This window comes from Theobroma umbraticum, unplaced genomic scaffold (assembly GCF_002168275.2).
Source record: "Theobroma umbraticum cultivar Fairchild unplaced genomic scaffold, ASM216827v3 scaffold_12.1, whole genome shotgun sequence".
Lineage (NCBI taxonomy): Eukaryota > Viridiplantae > Streptophyta > Magnoliopsida > Malvales > Malvaceae > Theobroma > Theobroma umbraticum.
In genome coordinates, this window is record NW_018397269.1 from 2,148,795 (window position 1) to 2,167,905 (window position 19,111).

The window sequence follows — 19,111 nt, forward strand, 5'->3', positions numbered from 1 at the left end:
GATTTCTGCAAAACACCAATCTTTACAATCAGAGGGGCGGCTAAGCAATAAAACTCTACTGGCCCGGCGCTAACTTACGTGCATGTCTTAGTTTTCAGTTTGCCATAAATTTCGAGAATCAAATCTTCAAACCAATAACTCATCACTTATAAATGAGACTTGCTGGTGAAATTTTATAAGAGAGCAGAGATGATTCTATCAAAATAGTTGTTTTCATACAAATTTCACCATCTTTATTGGGCTATTCATCATGGAAATGTGATGATGCAATATAATCTGTTTGGGGTTAAGACCCTGAGCATAGTAAATTTTCCTTTGTTTGTTTACCTGTCAAAACTATAATGCCACAGTATTCCGATTCTTGTTCTTGAACTTAAGCTAGATCCTTTTTATTATGAATAATGTTTTAAAAAATTCTTAAATTATTGGAAAGAATTTAAATAAGTTCAATCAAATTTCTATATTTTTATTTTAAAATTTAAAAAATTTTATTTAAAAATTTTTATATTTTTATTTTCAAATTCTTATATTATTTGAAAGAATTTAAAAATTTTTATAACACGTAGATCCAGTCGTTTGTCAATTGTTAATATTTTTATCAATTTATTAACGTGATAAAAATAAAAAAACAATTTGACCTTTATTAATTTTTATAATTATAATTATATAATTTTATTATTTATTATTAAATTAAAAAAGGGAAAAACTCTCCATTGGGGAGCACTAGAGATCCCCTAAGTAGCCCCAGTCGGGTTCCCAAGGGAGCACCAGACCTGAAAGGGGAGCTAGGGAGTGATGGGGAGCACCGATCGGTGCTTGTTTTTTCTTTTTTAAATATATAAAAATAATTTTTAAATTAATCAAAAAATATTTAAATTTTTTTTATTTTTGTTAACAGTATTTGTAATTTTGAGATAAAATGACTATTTCGAAACTTAATAAATTTTTTTATAATTTTGATTAAAACTTAAAAGAATTAAGATATTTTACTCTAAGAGAAAATGTGATATCATATTGAGACCTTATTCCATCTGTACAATATTGCAAAGGTCTCTCTCAAAGTGAGTTCCTTCACCCTACATGATAATTGCAAATAAAATAGGCTATAGATTTCGTTTCATTTCTTGTTTTCCCGGTTCTACACGAAGTCATCTACTGGCAATGTGCTGAGAGGGGGTTGCATAAGGAAAAGTAGAGAGCTGAAAACCAGAATGAAAACAGTAAACACAATGAGTGATTTGCAAGCATCAGCATTTCGTCCAACAAGTGTGATTTGTTCCTCTTGACCGGCTCTCGAAGATGCATCGTCCAACTGAAGCGTAGGGCATGTGAAATATCCATATGCTATACCAGTGAAAGCTGCTCCGAAATGAGTCCTGCAATTGTCAATGCACAACTTTAAATTTCAGTAATAAAATAATGAGTTAACTTTTGCTTTCTTGTTAAAACAATGTGATATATTGAGTAGCAGAAACCTCACCAGTCATCAATAGGACCAAAATTACTTAATATGCAGCTGAGAGCAGTCACAAGGATTGCCTTTTGGAACATCCTCTCTGAAATGTCCTTTGCAGTTACATCTTTGTTTTGTATTTGATAAATCAGCCAGGCACCAATCACAGCAAAGACTGGTCCCTGCAGGGAACAGATAGTCTTAGTTTGGAAACAACCTAGTGCAACTGTGAAGGAAATAGTCACAAACTTAATGCTTTGAGCATTGCCGTTAAGAGTTATGTAACTAAGAGTGGGGCAAAGAGAGGAAGGAGGAATGCTGCTCACCGTCCCACCAACGGTTGGTTCTGGTGTATGGAGAAAGCTTATCAAGTTTCCAGAGACTCCACCAAGCAAGTATATCAAGACGAATGTAAAGGATCCATAACGTCTGCAAACTTGAGGCCCGAAAGAAAGAAGTGCCCAACAACCAAGAGCTACATGAAGAATTCCAGAATGCTGCATCACCAAATCAAAACTAATTAGACGGAGATTATAGAAAAAGTCAGAAACCAAAACAGAATGAGATCATGCAAATCAAATGAGTGTAATTACCTTTGTCACAACAGTTGACATATTATGGTGAGTCCCAAATATTATTGCATTGACTATACTCTATTTAAGATAAACTCTTCTTTTGTCAAACATAATTAGTGGATGATTTATTTGGCAACTATGTAATGGATGCTACTTGTTTGCACAGAATCAAAGCTGCTTATTTTGCTTGAAATTGTTTACAGCAAACAATGCAAAGTGACATAAAGTGTTATGCAAAAACAGAACAGTAAAGGAACACGAACCCAGTTGTTTCAATCTTGTACCAGAAACATTGGTGTCACTAGCCTCCACCATTGTCCAACAAGGATCAGATCGTTTATTTTCGCTCCATATAATGAAGGGAGGGAAAAGAGCTCCAAGTCAGAGTTTCTAACTGGAGTGGCAATTTCAAACAGAAAGACAGCGATGTTTATGGAAGCCAATATACTTCTGCATCCAAATAAAAACATGGAAGCGTATGAGATATCATATCATCTGCCAGACAAAATTTCCAGCACTAATACATAGATAATGTAAGAGCATGGAATTTAACTATAATAAGCATAAAATCAATTAAGATGGGCTAGTGATTTACATTAAGTAGAGATCAGAAGCTTCATCATACTGCTGCAAAGCTTCAGATCTCTTAGAGCCACTACCAACATCCCTTACTCTGAAGCCTACATCACTTCTCAGTTTTGCTTCCTCGTCTATCTTAGCATCTTCACTGACAGAAAATGGAGTTGCTATTGGGTTGCTTTCAGGGTTTCGGCCACTGGCAATGGATGATGATACATTGTTTCTAGAATTTGAATCTGAAGAAAGTCAAAAGAGATTCAGACAGCTAGACATGCATGTTTTCAACACTTTCCACATGAATTTAGAAAAAGGCTGCTTCTAAAGCAAACAAAGGAAATAATCTTACTAGTAATATGAAATTAGTCCAGTGGGTGATGATAATACACTCTATCAAGATGTTACAAATTGTAGGAGTAGTGATTATTTTGCATCTTATCGGACTCTAACCAATTTAAAGGACCAGACAGGCAAACATTCATAGAATCAAATAGTTACAGAAAAATAAACTTTTGACATAATAGAGTACCTTCATCAAGTTTGCTAAGATAAGCATCTAGAGAGCTCAACCTCATCTTTGTGTTACTTTCACCACTATTATCGAGCAACTCCACTGTCTTGCTCGAAGAAACTGAAGAAGTCTTCTTCGCATCTTCTTGACGTTTTCCAAAATAAGATTCCAATAATCTCAGCTGTGATTCATTAGGACCAGGCCCTGAATTTTCCTTTGGCGATGCTTTCCTGGATAAGGTTCTTAGATGAAATTTTGTGTTATGCACACCAGTCAAGGTCCAAAGACGCCATTGCAGTCTGTTAAAACCTCTGTCTCTGTTTCCAGTGTCAGCTTTCGTTAAGGTACCGGAAGAAATATGCAAGGGATGCCACCCCCTGCATCTGTTGTCACAACTAGAAGAGAAACATGCAGAACCCTCTAAAGGAGCAGTGCAGCCACATATGTAGCCTTTCTCAGTCAGTCTTTCTACCTTAGGAATTAGAAAATTTTGATCTTTATATGGCATTTTATAACATGATGGAACCACAGCCATGCTGACCTGCAACCATAATTGATGAAAACAAATAAATTTAACAGTGAAATAATGCTTGAAATCACCACCAAAAAAAAAAAACCCTTATTCTTAGCTATGCACAAAAAAAACTAGCACTAGTTTTCAAAATGAGAATACAACATTTATGGGCTCATTCCTGCTGTAATATGATCAACCGCACCATGGGAATTCTGGCCTCTAGCTACAGTAGTAAAGCTACTCAGCCAATTTAAGCAGCAAATTACTCGAGTCTCTGCCTAATGGTCTGCAAAATGGCAAATCATGTTCTAATGGCCCATCACTATCTAGATTTTTCTTTTTGTCATTCCAAGCAAAAGTACCTGAACAATTACGTACATGCTAGCCCATTGGAACCATCTGTACACTCTTAGCAGTAATCAGTCCAAAACGGCCAAAGTTCAAAGACATGAAAATTCAAGAGACTATGAAGCTTTGACATCGAATCAATGAAAGCATCAGGATCAATCACAGCATACCTATAATCTTTTCGACATTCAGAGAAATCAAACACTTGAAAAATAAATATTAAATATTGAGATTCTTAATTTAAAACGAACCCAACATAGCATTTTGATCTTAGTTTCAACTTCTGGAACATGAAATAAGAACAACAACACACAGTTTCGACTTTCATCTTACTCTTTTAACCGCCTTTTGATCACACTTCATTCATGCGACATATGATCGTGTAAATTTCACATGAATCTCATCTGATAAACATCTAATGACGTAAAAATGTATCTCACAATAACACATTTGCAATTATATGAACACCTTTTCTTAATTTTCTGGAGTATATGTTAGCATGGATGCATCGTTTTCGTTTTGTCAGCTGAACAGGAAGAAAGAGAAGAAAGAAAACAGACGAAAACTTACGTACCCCTACAAGAGAGAAGCTCAAAGTCCCAAGGAATCAAAAAGTACTTTCCAAAGAGATTGGAGTATGGTGAAAGAGATGATGAGTTGCAGACATGGATTGCACTTTTTAACTGCCGTGTACTTCCATTAATGGAGGTTCATAATTGAAGCAAACCTTGGCGGGGGTTGGGACACTGGGACTACTTGAAAAGTACAGTAAACGACGTGGAAGGAAATCTATTAAATCTTGCCTTATCTTTGTTGGCCCACTTGTAAGATGCCACGTGTGATCTGATTCAATTCCCGTTGTTCGTGATTCGCCCCACCCAAGATTTGCATGGACCCCATATACCGACATCCGTTTTCTTAAATTTCCTTTCCTTTTTTCGATTGTTAATTCATTCTCCCTTTTTGGTCAATTAAATAGTAGAATGATATTTTAAAATTAAATTATTAATTGTAAATAAATGTTCCATACATAATATTCTTGGTATTCATATTACATTTCTTTTAATACCCTAATTTTTTGGTTGAAAAGTCTGAAACAAATCATTATTAAATATGACTTTATATTATAATTTAATCACTTCCTCAATTTTCAATCTATCCATCATCCAAAAAACATAAAAAAAAAACTATATTTTAATTAAATTTTTTGAATAATTTCAATTTAATGTTTCAATCATAAAAATTGTAAACCTCGCGAATAAGTTTAAAAAATTATCACATGTTCATTAACTCATAGTTAAGAAAATTAAAACAGTAATATAATTACTAAATGAACTTGTATATAAAAGTAGTCTGACTCGAACACACCATAAGTATGGTGGGTATATATAGAAATTAGGGCGAAGAAAATGAATATACCTTACAAGAGAGTGTAAGGCCACTCGCTTCTTTCAATTAGGACCCTACTTTCTGTACAAATGGACCATATTTTGAAGAAAACTTGGCTAGACAATCAAAAGTTTGGTGACTCAACAAAGATATTAATTCAAGCAGCTGCATTGTCAACCACAATGTTAAGGCTGTGGTCAGAAATGAATACCAGGGTTTCTCAAATTGGTGGGACTTCTTATAAGCCATTGGATTCTGATTAGGACATACTATTTAATTCAGAACGCAAAGCTCCAAAGGATCTCATATCAATGTTCACTTGCTACAACACTACTATTCGAATCAAGTTCGAACAGTTTGAAAGGTATTTTAAATGCTAAGGGTTTTTCCTTTTCTTTTTGTATTTATAATTTCGAGTTATATATATAATGATAATATAATTTTTTCTCATTCAGTAAATATTTTTATGTTTCATTTCGAATCTGGAATTATGTATAAATATATATATATATATATATATATATATAAATGCTTTACTTGTATGCATAAGATAAAACCATAAGTCAAGTTAACCTCAGAAACCATCACCTAAGTTCAAAACTAAACAATGTTTGGTGGCTTGGCTATGTGTGGGGAGGAAAAAAACAGTTATTATTATTACATAAAAGAAGATATCATCTCTCTCATTAAAAATAAAAATAAATCACATTCATATTATAGTATTCATTGTGTATACGTATAAAAGTAAATCTTGATATATACAATTTTGACGTAGGTTTGGATCATATAGGAAACTATTTTTTTAGAGAATGAAAAGAATAAAATGTTAGGTGAAGTCGAAAATGGAGAATCCAATGTCAATTCGTGGAGTTAGGTTGGGTTGGACCAAAAATCTACCACGTTTTTCTTGTATATTGCTATCTTTAATTTTTTTTTTTTACTTGTAAACATTAGAGAATGATATAATAGCTGAAAATTTTTTTGAACTATTTATGAAAGTAAAATAAATTATTTTTTATATTTTTATTATATTAATCAAGCTCTTTTTTTTATTTTGTATTAAATAGTCTATTACAACTATTGATTGATTAATTATCATTTGTCAAAATATAACCTGTCATTTTACTTCTAAGTAGTATTAACGTGAAATGTCAAATATTACATAATTATATTATTATACCATATTAATTTGTCATATCAGCATATTAACATGGCATATTAATATCATATGATATTAAATGACAATTGGCATGTTGATTAAGAGCCTGTTTGGTTTAGTTTATTTTTAACTTCAAAGTTATTATTAAGTTTTTATAAAAAATAATAGTTTTTAGAATTAAGTTAAAACTGTTCGGTAAACTATTTAACAAAATAAATTATATAAGCTATAATTTTGGTTAAATTACTATAAAAAATATTATGCCATCTTTAATCACTTAATAAATTATAATGTAATGTTTCAAGTTTATATATAATTTTTTATGTTAAAATAAAATAAATCAATAAAAAAAAGAATAATTTTCAAACTTATATAGTAGTAATAGTATTAGATTTTTGTTGATCTAGCAAGCAATCGGAACATGATGTTTCAATTTAAAAAAAAAAAAACGATTAGTAAACATTAAAATTTTTTTTGATGAAAAAAGAAGAAAACTTTTAAATAGTATCTTAATGCAGTTTTGAATTTTAAATTTGTTTCTCTTAATCATTGTAAAAGAAAAAAAAAATTTTGATATTTTATCGTTAGGTCTTTTAATTTTTTTTTCAATGAAGTTTTGAATTTTAGATGTTTTTCTCTTAATTTTTATAAGAATAAAAAAATTCTAGAATTTGATATTCTGGATTTTTTGTTTTTTCTACTAATTTTTGTAAACAGAGATAAAGAAGAAAAAAACTGTGATTTACATTGAAAAATAATAATTTGTAGAAAGAAGGAGAGGAGAGAGAGATTGATTGAAAGAAAAGTATTTTTTGACAAAATTAATATGTTTTTAAAAGATAGACTTTAAGCTCTTTTTTAAGTCTCTTCTTTTAAAAATATTGTTCTTTAAAAAAATTATTTTTTTAAAGAGTTTTTCAAAAAATCATGTTTAATTTGATTTTCGTTAATAAAAAATAAATAAATTGAAAAATGTCAGATCAAACATATACTAATAATAATTAATCAATTATTAATTATAATTATTTATGTAGTTTAAAATTAAAATTAAAATATAAAAATTTAATTAAATATAATAAATTATATAAAATTTTATTTAAATTTACTTGAAGTGTTTGAAAATGGTAACAAAGCCTGCTCACGACTGAAACGGGTTAAAAATTTGAATGGCCAAATCACTATAAAAGGGGCTTCAAACCAAACCCACCTAAATATACAATTTGGTCCATTGCATAGCTAGGGCACGCTCAATTGCAAAAGAGACAGTTTCGCGCCCAGCTCTACTAGAAATTTACAATTTTCCCGGGAATTCCCAAAAATTTCCCATACTGTGCTTTTCTCAAAATCAGTCCCGCCACTAAGGGGAAAGAGGGAAACCCAAAACCAAAACCAAATTTGAAAAGCTCCCAAAAACAGAAACAACCAAAAGGCATATATTCATATGTTCACGATTCAATGAATCATTTGGTTGAGAATTTGAGAAAAGCAAATGGCTGTTGCTTCAACTTCTGCTTCGAAAATGGAAGGAGGGAAGCAAACAACGGGCAATGGTGGAATTCGTGTCGTCGGACGAAGAATTTTTGATTCTGAAAGTGGACAAACATGTCACCAGGTAATTTTTTTTTCCTTAAATTCCATTTTAACTGAATTTTTGGAATGGTTTTTACCCTTTATTTTTGGGTTTTATTTTTAGTTTGTTTTGTCCTTTTACTTTTCTTTTTTCTTTTGGTTTGACAAGAAAAAATTGTATGAAACAATGATTTTGCACCAGCAGATGTTACTTTTATTTAAATTCTGACATATGTTTGTTTCTGTAATCTATCAGCTTCTGAACACTCCATTTTCTTACAGGGTTTAAATTAAAGAAAAGATTGTAAATACAATTTTCTCACGGTCTTATTGAGAAGAAAATATCGTCTGAAATTAATTTCGCGTTAACAAGTGTTACTTTCATTTGAATTTTATATACCCTTAATAATCATGTTAAACTATGGATTTGACTTTTATACTTTTTGTATCTTTTATTTTAGTTTTTGGGTTTTCTTTTTTGTTCTCTACCATCTTTTTATTCTACTTCCTTGATGTAAAAACACCCATGTCTTGTTTTCTTCTTGTTTGGGACACTGAGACGTGTTTCAATTGTTTGACTTTGTCACTGGAACTCACTCAGGGGTGAGTGTCTGATACGGGTTGTGTCAATTCAGTTTGTTTCTAAGTTTTTCCATATATTCGGTGACTAAGATGGAGATACTGATGCAGCTCAAATATGTTTTGGTGTCTAATATTGATACTTAATGGAAAATAAAGAGTTGGAGCAATATAAGTTTGGCTTAATGGAATTACTTTGAGCATTATATTGAAACCAGTAGATTTCAGTGCACATGGAACTTTACTTTTTAAATGTTTTAATATTTTGATTGATAATTTTAGCTTTAGTTTTTCCCCTAATGTTTCCTTTTGCCTTGGGATCAAATGCTAAAGTGCCGACAAAAAATAAAGGGTTTCTTGGCTCCATGCAAGAAATTGAAAAAGAACAAGCAATGTCCCATTAAGTATTGCCGTAAATGCTTATTAAACAGGTTGTTACTTTAACCCTTCTTGTGCAATCCAGTTAATTGAATGATGCCATTCTCTTATTAGTTTTTTTGTTGGATTGATATTGTATAGATATGGGGAGAATGCAGAAGAAGTCGCATTGTTGGTCGATTGGAATTGTCCCAAGTGCAGAGACAATTGCAATTGTAGTCTCTGCATGTAAGCATATTGCAATGGGCATTTTCCTATAATCTATTTTATTGTTAATTTTTTGATCAAGTCTAATGGGGTACTACATATTTAGGAAGAAAAAAGGTCACAAACCTACAGGTATTCTAGTGCACAGAGCCAAAGCAACTGGGTATTCTTCTGTTTCAGAATTGCTTCAAGCTAAAGGGCCTGAAAGTTTTGGATATGAAAAGATTGGAAAAGATATAAGTGTTCCACCAAAGAAGCAAGTTGCTTCCAAGGTCTGGCTTTGTTTTTCTTGTTAATGATGATAGACTATTGTTTTTTTACCTTTTTTGGGTGATAGAATTTGTGTCTCTCTGATGTTCCTAGGAGTCTATGGCTGCTTCACCAAGGAAGCTTGGGAAGGAAAATTCTTTTGATGGAGACTGTGATTCCAAGGTTGATTCTCAGAATTTGACATCATTTTCTAATGAAAACAAATCTAAGAAAATGAAACGAGAAGGATTGAAGGAATTGTGTAATGGCAATGAAGATCATGAGGCATCTTTGAAGAAAAATAGTCCAAAAAAGCGTAAAGTCTTGAATGATGCTTCAAAGAAAAAATTGAAGGGAAGTGGAAAAGATAAAAACAACTCTAAGACAGAAGTGCAAATGGATGATCCTTCCTGTCCCACTAAAGGAGAAGGAACTAAATGTGCAAAAAGCAAGAGGGCAGGAGTTCTAACTGGTGTTAAAATTCCGGGGGAAATTTCTAAGAAAAGGGAGCCCACAATTTCCGATGAAGAGTCCAGGGAAAAACTGAAGTTAAAAGAAAAATCTGAGGGTGATTTTATGGAGGAAAAGAATTCTAAGATGCAAGTTCTAGAAAGTAACACCATATCTCATGTTGGAAATAAAAGAAACGGTGTAAAAAGTGAGGATCCTGGAGGTTTAATTGGTTTTGAAAATGATAACACCAGTGCTGAGCTCAAGTCAGATATAGAGCCTAGAAAAAATAAAAAGCGTAATGCACAAGTGGTGGATAAAAAGTTTGACATGGACATTCAATTGCCTCAGTGCACCAGTTTAGTAACTGTTGCAGGTGTTGACTTACCTCCGCAAGATGTTGGACATGCATTGCAATTCTTAGAGTTTTGTGCAGCTTTTGGATTGGTATGTGTGATAGTTAAATCTTTTTTTTTTTAATTAACATTCAAGTCTAGATACTTCATTGTAGATTTTGTTTTTATCAATAGCTGAATAATACAGAACTAATTGATGATAAAAGTGTTGTTATGATGAACTTTCTGTAATATGGATTTAAGAATTATGAAATTCTGACTTGCTGTATACATCCCTTCACAAGACAAGGTTGATAAAATATCATCCTGCCCTTCCCTTGGCAAATAGGTGCTTCTGTTTTTGTGTTGTAAATATCTCACTTTGAAAAATACTTGTTGATTCAATATTTATTGTTTACTATTATAATGCTAATTGTCCAGTGCAATTGTTTGCTTTCATTTTCTTACCTGCCCTAGTTTTTTTAATTTAGTTATTACTTTTGGTTCCTATGCTTGTTATTTTCTAGGTTTTTGATATGAAGAAAGGGCAAGCAGAATCTGTAATTAGAGAAATAATCCGTGGACGTGGAAGGTGCCGATTACAGTACTCTCCAGTAGCCCAAATTCATACACAGTTGTTGTCTTTAATACAAAAGGATATGGCCAAAAAGTATAAATCAATGCCCTTACCCACTCAATTTCATCTTCTTTTTTGGAATTGAATTACAATCTTTTGCTATACAAACTATTCAGGTTTCCATCTTTAAGAACAAGTGACCACACTTCATGGTTCCGAACTCTTGGCCAATGTGTGTCTGAATCCCAATGTGCACTGGAAGAAGTTCCTTCCAATTTTTTTGATAAGGGTGTGGATGCGTATAATATGTTAGACAGTTCTACAAAGCTTAAGCTTTTAAACTTCTTATGTGATGAAGCCCTTTGCACTATGTAAGTTAAAAGGGTGAAAAGCAAAGCCTACTATTTTACATAATAACTCTTTTCTTTTCTTTCTACTTTAAGTCCCCCTTTCTTTTTCTGATACAAATTGATTTTTTAGAACATTGAGGAGTTGGATTGACAAACAAAATTTAGAGTTTGCTGATAGTGAGAAGGAAGCAAAAGAAAAGATTCTTGCTGCAAGGGATAAGGTAATACATGCACTTTTTTGACATTGATGTAGTGATCTTAAGAATCTTCGTGCAAAACTGACCTAATTTTCTTTAACTCTGTTTGTTTTTGCTTTATACAGGAAAAACAATTAAGGCAGAAAATGCAGGATGAGGTTGCCAAAGTCTTTACTGAAAGAAGTGGTGCTTCTATGTCAGTTTCTGAGCATGAGACTCTTGTTGCACAAATGAAAAGAGAAGCAGCTCAAGCTCATGCAGATGTGCTCCAGGCAATGGGCATGTTACCAAAGAGTATGTTTTGGATCTCGAAGTAGTAGACTTCAAGCAATTATTTGAAAAATGTGCATGCCCCCCCTCCCCTTTCCCCTCTTTCTCTCAACATGCAACGTAGCAAACTTGGACAGGGAATAATTATTGTGTATACAAGGGATATGTTGCATTGAATCTATACCTTACCTTTTTTCTGAGTTTTGAAATCAGAATCATTAGTATTTTAAGTGCCATTGGTGAAAAGCTATATATCTGAAAAGTTTTAGAAATGGTTAAAAAATGGCATTCGAACTTGCTAATATGTGCTAGAAGTCTCTGTTATACATAAATAGAAGATGTTACCTTCATCTTTAACTTTTAAGTAGTTGGACTGGTTAAAATTAATAGTAGAGTTAAAGTATAGGAGTTAAAAGTGAGCAATCGGTTGACTCGGTTAGAAAATCCCATTAACTGAATCGACTTTCATATCATATTAACTGAATTGACTGGTTTTTTCCCATTAACTAGTTTAACCAATTAACTGACTTAAGTTGATTAATTCAGTTTTAACTGACTTAATTGAATTTTTTTTTAACTTTTAATTCATTTAATAGTTAATCTTGTAATAGCACGAAAATATAAAATAAATAGAATGTAATCATTCATCAATATAAGATAAATTTTATGTAATCAAGAGTAATAAAAGAGCAAGAAAAAGAAATTGTATACTTGCTACCTGCTCTGTTGGCCTTTACATGGAATCCAGATGAAATTAGGCATATATTTAGCATTCATGAACAAGGAGGAGTGAAATAATCCAAATCTATCACAAAGAAAAGAATCGCTCCATTGGATTTATGAAAATAAATTAATTTATCAACCTAACTATTCAACATAGTAAATTGAATAATACTGATTAATAGATGTTTATAAACATTAACCTAAACTAAGAGAGCAAATTTTTGTATTTAATATATTATTTTATCAAACTTAAGAGAAAATATTATATTAATTACAATCTCATTAACCGACAACAATGTCCATCGAATAATTTTTTTAATATAATTTTAATATTTTATAAAGTAAAATAGTGGAATGGTTTCATTACTTACAAAATTAATGTTTATATTTGTAACATATTCATGCTATTTGTTAAGAGTTAGTGTATCTAAATCTTGGACGAAATAACATTATTCTTTAGAAAATATGGATGTGTAATGTATTTAGTTTGATTTGATATATATCAACAAGGAATTCTATAAAATTGTTAAAAAAGATAATATTTATGAATATTGAATTATGGGGTTTGATTTTGTTGATTTGAGTCATGAATCATAATTTCCGTGTGAGTGGTTTACATGCAAGAAAACCCTTTATTGGCTATTTGTATTTGAAGCTTAAAACGCCATTAGAGCTGTAGGTTACATCTTACATGTGAGTGGTGTGTAAGTGGTTTACATGCAAGAAAACTTCTCATAGGCTGTAGAAATAGGGAGTCTAAAGCCGATTAATTCAGTTAATTGATCTCAAATTTTTTTAACCTAACTGCCCCAATTTAACTTATTTTTTAACTGACTTAACCATTTTAACTGAATTAACAGAACCAAATTAATTGATTTTTGTCAGTTAAGTTGGTTAAGTTGGTTTTAACCGACTTTTGCACACCCCTATTAGGAGTTTTATGTTTTTGAAGCTCTCGCTGAATATACTTGTTGGCCTTGTTTGTAGCAAGGCAGTGTATTGGTATCTAAAATCTAATACAATTGGTAACTACAATTGTACCCTGGCTTTTTCCTTATTAGTTCTAGTGGATTATTCCATTTTCAACTGTTCAACTTTTGTGCTTCATACACAAAAATACTTCTGAATGCATGTTTTGGTGCAAATATTATCTTAAATTTTAAACAGGCTGACGTTCCTTTGCATACAATTGTTGCAGAGAGACAAAGATCTGATGCTGTTAGAACGGCACCTATTGTATTGGATGTTAATGGTCATGCTTTCTGGCGATTGAGAGGGTATACCAGTGAACAGTATATTTTGCTGCAAGGTTAGCAAAATGCATTACTTCTATGTGTTGATCAATGGTATGAATATTGGAAGTTTAAGTCTTATTTATGTTTAATGGACAGATATTGGGACCTTGGATCCAGTAGCACCTGATGAAAAATGGTTTGCCTATGATGTTGAACAGAAAGCAGATGTAGAGAAATACATTTCTTCTATAAGGTAACTGCATTTATGATTGTCTTTTGGAACCAATTTATTTATTTTATTATAATCTTTTTAATTTTATTTGAGATCTAAAGGTATGCATAATTTGTTAGGAATTGAGAAATATGGTAGCCACTTGATCAAATATCCTCAGAAGTTTATTTTTAAAATTGGCTACTTCTCTGCATTTCTATGAATATCTTGGAGGGTAATTATGGAAATTTTGTTACCACTTAGGATTTCAGGTGGAGATTACCTTATAGACACTTTCAGAAAGTTCAAGTGATAAGCTATTTTCTAATCAATCCTTTTTAATTATTTTATAACTGGAAAGCTAGCACTGCTTGTGAATTCTAGCAAATAACCTCGTTTGGCTTCCAATCAAAGCTCAAACTAATTTCTTTCCTGTTCTTAAGAAATTTTGTTCCATGTTTCTCTCCCTTGAGGGAGAGAGAGATACTTGCAATAATTGATATAACATTTTGCAGAGTGTCACACCGATAGAGTTTTATCTTTCATGTTTATTTTATTAAGTCTTGTTGATGTTATGACCTAGAATGCAACGGTACAGAAGATCATGAGCCATGTGCTGTACATAAATGGATTATTTACTAGATCTAGAACTGAGATATAATTTTGAATGGCTGATGATTTAAATGGATTTAGAGAAGAATCAGGCCACTTCACGTGACTTTTTTGGAGCCAGTTTGGGGGGGGGGGGTAAGTATTTTGGATTTTTGGATTCAGAATGAGCATTGGTAAAGAAAAGTGAAGTTAATGAGGGTTTGGTTTTTGGTTCTGAATTTAAACTATTCAGATCAGTGAACCAGAGACATTAATTTAATTGCTTAACTGCTTTTTGGTCCCCTTGCAGGTATTGCTTTGTAGCCTTGTAATAGAGGTCTCCATAGGCTTGGTTGATTGGAGTATTTTATTCATGAACTTTATTTAATCTCAATTTTAAAATATATTGAAAATATTACTATAAAAACATTATTTTATTATTTTAATAATAAATAATATGTTAAAGGACGAGGCAGGTGTCAGGCTGGGCTTTTTAAAGGCTGAGTGGCCAGGCCCATGGGCACCTTGTGAAAAGGGCAACTTTTGTGCCCGTTATGTTTTTCAGTAAACATGGTATCTTTTTATTGTAGTGTTGCAATCACTTATGTCTTTCCCCTTTTTCTCTGCAGGACAAGAAGGCTTAGGATTCAGAAACTTTCAGATAGCCTTCCAATTTCTAGTGCTGAAACTAAGTCATAGCATGCATAGTCCATGTGATTGGCCATTCTTTCAGGTAATATTATGCTGCATGTTATGGGAAATGACTTTTCATTAAAGTGCAAAATCTTAGAATCCTTGCATTAAGTTATGCTCCATTCTGCTTAATACTGTTCTTTGGGACTTGGTACTGGCTTGAGTGGTTCTGCAAACATGAATTTCCAGATAACCTCATCTTGCAGCTGACTTATCATGAAGATTGATTGAAATATATGATGCATGTGACTTGCCATGACAAACACACAGTTTCTTATGTTAGATGTTAACATTTGTTCTTGGTCCTTCACCTATCAGATTAAGCTGTTTGGTAAGGTTGTAAGAGACCAACAATAGCTTTTAATCTCTAATGCCATCTAGTTAATTTCTTTTCTTTCTTAGAGTAAATTTTTAACATGATGCATTAAGTTTCATTGGAAATCTAGTAAAAACTATTTTAAATAAGCATTCGGAATGCTATTGAGAATTTTGCTACATTCTGTTCACCATAGATCCTGTGCATGTCTGCTGTGTTCTATTTTATCACACTGATAATGTGTTCTTGGTCGTGCCACTATAAGTTGGGATTGCCATATCTTTCTCTTCAAATTATTGAATTGGAATATTGAATTTTGTCAATGTGAAGTCATTAATCAATATTTTAAAACTATTTTTTATTTGAAATAACGAATACATAGATCTTCAACACCAACAATTTTTTGTCCTTTTATCAACAACAGAACAGAAGAATGGGGAGGCATGGCTGCTAGCTATGAGCAACAGTTGAAAACATCATCAGTCTGCTTGCTATTTCATGATGAATTTGGGTTGCACACATTGGTTTTTGGTTTCCAATTATTTGATTGTGGAATTGTAAGGTGTATGATTCAGCTGATGATTGATAGCATTTTGTAACTCATGAAATATTGTATGTTGCATGATTGTATAATTGTTATATAAATATAAATGATACTTCCAACAGATTTGTTCTCTAATATCTTACAAGTCCACATTCATCCATTCATGACAATAGATTTGATATTAAATCTCCCAACTAAGTATGCATCCTTAAATTTTTTAGTCCATGGGTTGGTTGAGTTGGTTCAATTGAGTTTGTTTTTTTTTTTAATAAATTTTTTTCCTTTTTTAGTTTCAATTTAATTAACCAAATGACAAATAGTAGAGATTGTTGATGAGTTGTGACAAAGGAAGGTTAAGGTTATTGCTTCTCATATCCTAATTAATTTGCTGTTAATCTTCCTTCTGTATTCAAATTTTATAAATTAGAATTTGAATCAAATAAATACTATTTGTTAAATATCTAAACTCGTTATATGAAATATATAATTTATTAATAATTAAATTTATACAAAATCAAACAAATATTAAAATTATTTAACCTAGTCCCATAGCCATCAGTAAATTAAACGCATAGCCATTTCTAATATGTTCCTGCTTCAATATTAAAAAATAAATAAATAAATAAAAAGGAGCAAACAAAGTTTATTTAGATTCGCGTAACACTTTCATACATTTGTGCATAACCTCGCAAAAGGCAGAAAGACAAAAGTAAAGCAAAACACAAAGGTGTTAAAGTTAAAACAACAACAACAACAAAAGCATATCAAAAGCTGTAAGCTCCTATCCTATGTACAAACACTTTGACCTGAAAAGAAGAAACTCCTCGTACTAGATAATAATGCTAACTCATGTCAGTGACAGTGAGGAGGATGTTTTCTCAACGAGGTTGCTGGATTCGTCGCGGACTGCATCTGGATTTGGGACTGGAACTTACCTGCTTAGCTGGCTTCTCGAAACACCTCGTACCTCTCTCTCTCGGGGATTTAGGCAAGCTCAAACTCCTTATTAAAGCCTTGGCATTCATTCCAACACCTGAAAAAAACCAATTGTTCAATTTAATTTCAATGTTAGAGGTGGAAAAAAAGGTCAAAGGAATTGAATTTCCATGCTTCGCAGCTACCGTTTAGATCCTTCTTTGCTTCTGTTTTTTCTCTACTTTCGGATTCGAGGAACTCCTGGAACTGAGCATCGAGATCAACCAATTCTTCATCGAACCCGGGCTCGAAAGATTCCGGTAACAAATTGGCGACATACGCGTCGTCGTCTTCGTCATCCGCCGCGAAACTCTCCTCCTGATGCTCGCTGAGCCAGTAATCACGGAACCAAGTGGACGTTTTGACTAGCTCCCACCATTCCGGAGAGAAATCCTCGACTTGACGAAAGGCCGCTGGGATAAACATTGGCGCGTTCGGATTCAACGTCGACGACCTAGCTCCGACAACCGCCGCCATTCAAATGTCTCAATCAAATTGTACACTGAGAGATCAACGAAAAGAAATTTAAGAAATGATCTCAAAATAAATCTGCACCGTGGATCTAAAAAAGAGAACGTTACCCTAGGCGTTGAATTTTGAGGTTCAGCTCAGTGAAGATTTAAAAAGCTCAGAGTAAGAGAGACCAAAGGGTGATGATGATTAATAAGGAAAGAAAAGAGAGCACAAAGTGAGTAGTGGGAGTCCGAGGCTAAGGCTTGGGAGGACCATCGGGGCAGCAGCCGGTAAATCGACGAACTGAAGGGACACGTGTATGTACAACACGTGAGTTCGAATAATGTAATGATTGGATGTGGTCATGAATCAACGGTTGAGAGATGTGGGATGATGATCGGATGGATAGGAAAAGATGGTGAGGAGATATTTTTACCAAAAGATATGCTTATTTCTAGAAAGGGTGGGAATACTCCAGGAAGATTTATTAAATTATTTGTCCACTAATTTTCAATCCTCTGCCCCACTTAAATAAATCAACAGTTGAAAGCAATTTTTTTTTTGTAATTGTTTCAATCTTATCAAATAGAACCCAAATAAAAAAAATAGACTTATTAAAAAAATTATGAAAGAATGGGGTTTATAAAGTTTTTTCCAAGAAAAAACAAATAAATCATGCAAGATTGGGACATAAAATTAGAAAAAAAATTATGTAATGTTTGAAAAATAATGGGTTTTATGCCTTTTTTCATTTAAAACTAAATTTAAAATACTTATAAAAATTTGTAAATTTTATAATTCATCTTAGTATATATTTTTAAATATATAAATATAGTGAATCTTAATTAATTTTATATAATATGTTCATTTCTTTCTCACAATTTAACAAACTAAATACAAATCATTCTCTTAATTCGTGAATTCACTTTTTTTCAGTTATCTAAAATAATAAAAAAAAAATTAAGAACTAGAGGTCCAGTTTAAGACTAATAATGTGAAGCCCACTCTTAGCAGGAGCCGGCCCAAGCTAGCGAGGGTCCGTATTATGTTACACAGGGAGATATTCGTCTTCTCAAATGCAGGGCTAGAAAATGTTTAAAAGAAGAGGTTAATTTCTCTTGTATATTCTTGGAAGATAAAGTGTTTACACTGAAGAAACCAATCAAGCTGATGAAAGCTTCAAACCCAACAAATCAAAAACAAGATCAGATTGGAGGAATCCTGTGTTGGAAGGGTAAGTTGAGTTCACTTGTTCTGACTGTTCTGTTGAAATAATTGTGATGCGGAGAGGGCCTTGTTCTATGGAGTAGCATGACTTCCATTTCTCCTGATTTTAGACAATACCAGAACAAGGAAGTTACCTCTTATGCTTTCAAGGTGAAAGGAAGGAACTCCCACTGAACCAAGGAGCCAGTTGCACAGCTCATGTCTCCAATGTGAAAAATGGAGTCCCATTGAACATAGTAATGCCTTGGGATATGTAGCATGTACATGTTCCATGCAACCATGAGTCCCTCAATCAAGAATGGGTGGACATGGCACTGCATATGACCGCTCCATCTTTTTTATCTTTTGTTGCTGAGCAGAAGTCCTGAGATAGACCATCTAATTTGTCCGTATTAGAATTTGATCTAATAAGTCTTAAAAATTATGACTTGCTATCTATGTAAGTCATCAATGATAC

At 32.5% G+C, this 19,111-nt stretch overlaps 3 protein-coding genes and 1 long non-coding RNA gene across 17 annotated transcripts; 2 read left to right on the top strand and 2 right to left on the bottom strand.

Annotated features, from left to right (window-relative positions):
• Positions 1 to 967: 967 nt before the first annotated feature.
• Positions 968 to 4,715, bottom strand: LOC110425788 (Rhomboid-related intramembrane serine protease family protein). Of its 12 annotated transcripts, none has more exons than XM_021440805.2 (8): positions 4,552 to 4,715; positions 3,992 to 4,147; positions 3,134 to 3,656; positions 2,624 to 2,843; positions 2,313 to 2,478; positions 1,780 to 1,950; positions 1,481 to 1,635; positions 968 to 1,376 (listed from the first exon to the last, which is right to left on the bottom strand). In XM_021440805.2, the coding sequence occupies exons 2-8, from the start codon at positions 4,007 to 4,009 to the stop codon at positions 1,139 to 1,141; spliced, it is 1,491 nt and encodes a 496-aa protein (XP_021296480.1). In that variant the 5' UTR covers positions 4,010 to 4,147; positions 4,552 to 4,715; the 3' UTR covers positions 968 to 1,138. The 12 variants fall into 12 exon arrangements, with proteins under 12 accessions (XP_021296480.1, XP_021296479.1, XP_021296478.1 ...); XM_021440804.2 differs by having other exon boundaries at positions 3,992 to 4,154; XM_021440803.2 differs by lacking the exon at positions 4,552 to 4,715 and adding an exon at positions 4,311 to 4,541 and having other exon boundaries at positions 3,992 to 4,154.
• Positions 4,716 to 5,646: 931 nt separating this feature from the next.
• LOC110425992 (Zinc-finger domain of monoamine-oxidase A repressor R1 protein) lies at positions 5,647 to 16,134 on the top strand. Of its 2 annotated transcripts, XM_021441078.2 has the most exons (14): positions 5,647 to 5,730; positions 7,762 to 8,137; positions 9,007 to 9,104; positions 9,193 to 9,279; positions 9,365 to 9,530; positions 9,622 to 10,404; positions 10,820 to 10,962; positions 11,046 to 11,240; positions 11,350 to 11,440; positions 11,542 to 11,710; positions 13,608 to 13,718; positions 13,801 to 13,897; positions 15,076 to 15,179; positions 15,880 to 16,134. In XM_021441078.2, the coding sequence occupies exons 2-13, from the start codon at positions 8,015 to 8,017 to the stop codon at positions 15,143 to 15,145; spliced, it is 2,133 nt and encodes a 710-aa protein (XP_021296753.1). In that variant the 5' UTR covers positions 5,647 to 5,730; positions 7,762 to 8,014; the 3' UTR covers positions 15,146 to 15,179; positions 15,880 to 16,134. The 2 variants fall into 2 exon arrangements, with proteins under 2 accessions (XP_021296753.1, XP_089641278.1); XM_089785152.1 differs by lacking the exons at positions 5,647 to 5,730; positions 9,007 to 9,104 and having other exon boundaries at positions 5,758 to 8,137.
• On the bottom strand, positions 15,877 to 17,695 carry LOC110425993 (protein EARLY RESPONSIVE TO DEHYDRATION 15-like). Of its 2 annotated transcripts, XM_021441081.2 has the most exons (3): positions 17,556 to 17,695; positions 17,121 to 17,476; positions 15,877 to 17,032 (listed from the first exon to the last, which is right to left on the bottom strand). In XM_021441081.2, the coding sequence occupies exons 2-3, from the start codon at positions 17,449 to 17,451 to the stop codon at positions 16,878 to 16,880; spliced, it is 486 nt and encodes a 161-aa protein (XP_021296756.1). In that variant the 5' UTR covers positions 17,452 to 17,476; positions 17,556 to 17,695; the 3' UTR covers positions 15,877 to 16,877. The 2 variants fall into 2 exon arrangements, with proteins under 2 accessions (XP_021296756.1, XP_021296754.1); XM_021441079.2 differs by having other exon boundaries at positions 17,121 to 17,645.
• A 16-nt stretch (positions 17,696 to 17,711) lies between these two features.
• On the top strand, positions 17,712 to 19,028 carry LOC110425994 (uncharacterized). Its single transcript, XR_002446092.2, has 3 exons — positions 17,712 to 17,845; positions 18,442 to 18,661; positions 18,765 to 19,028. It is a non-coding gene; the product is annotated as an uncharacterized LOC110425994 (long non-coding RNA).
• Positions 19,029 to 19,111: the final 83 nt, after the last annotated feature.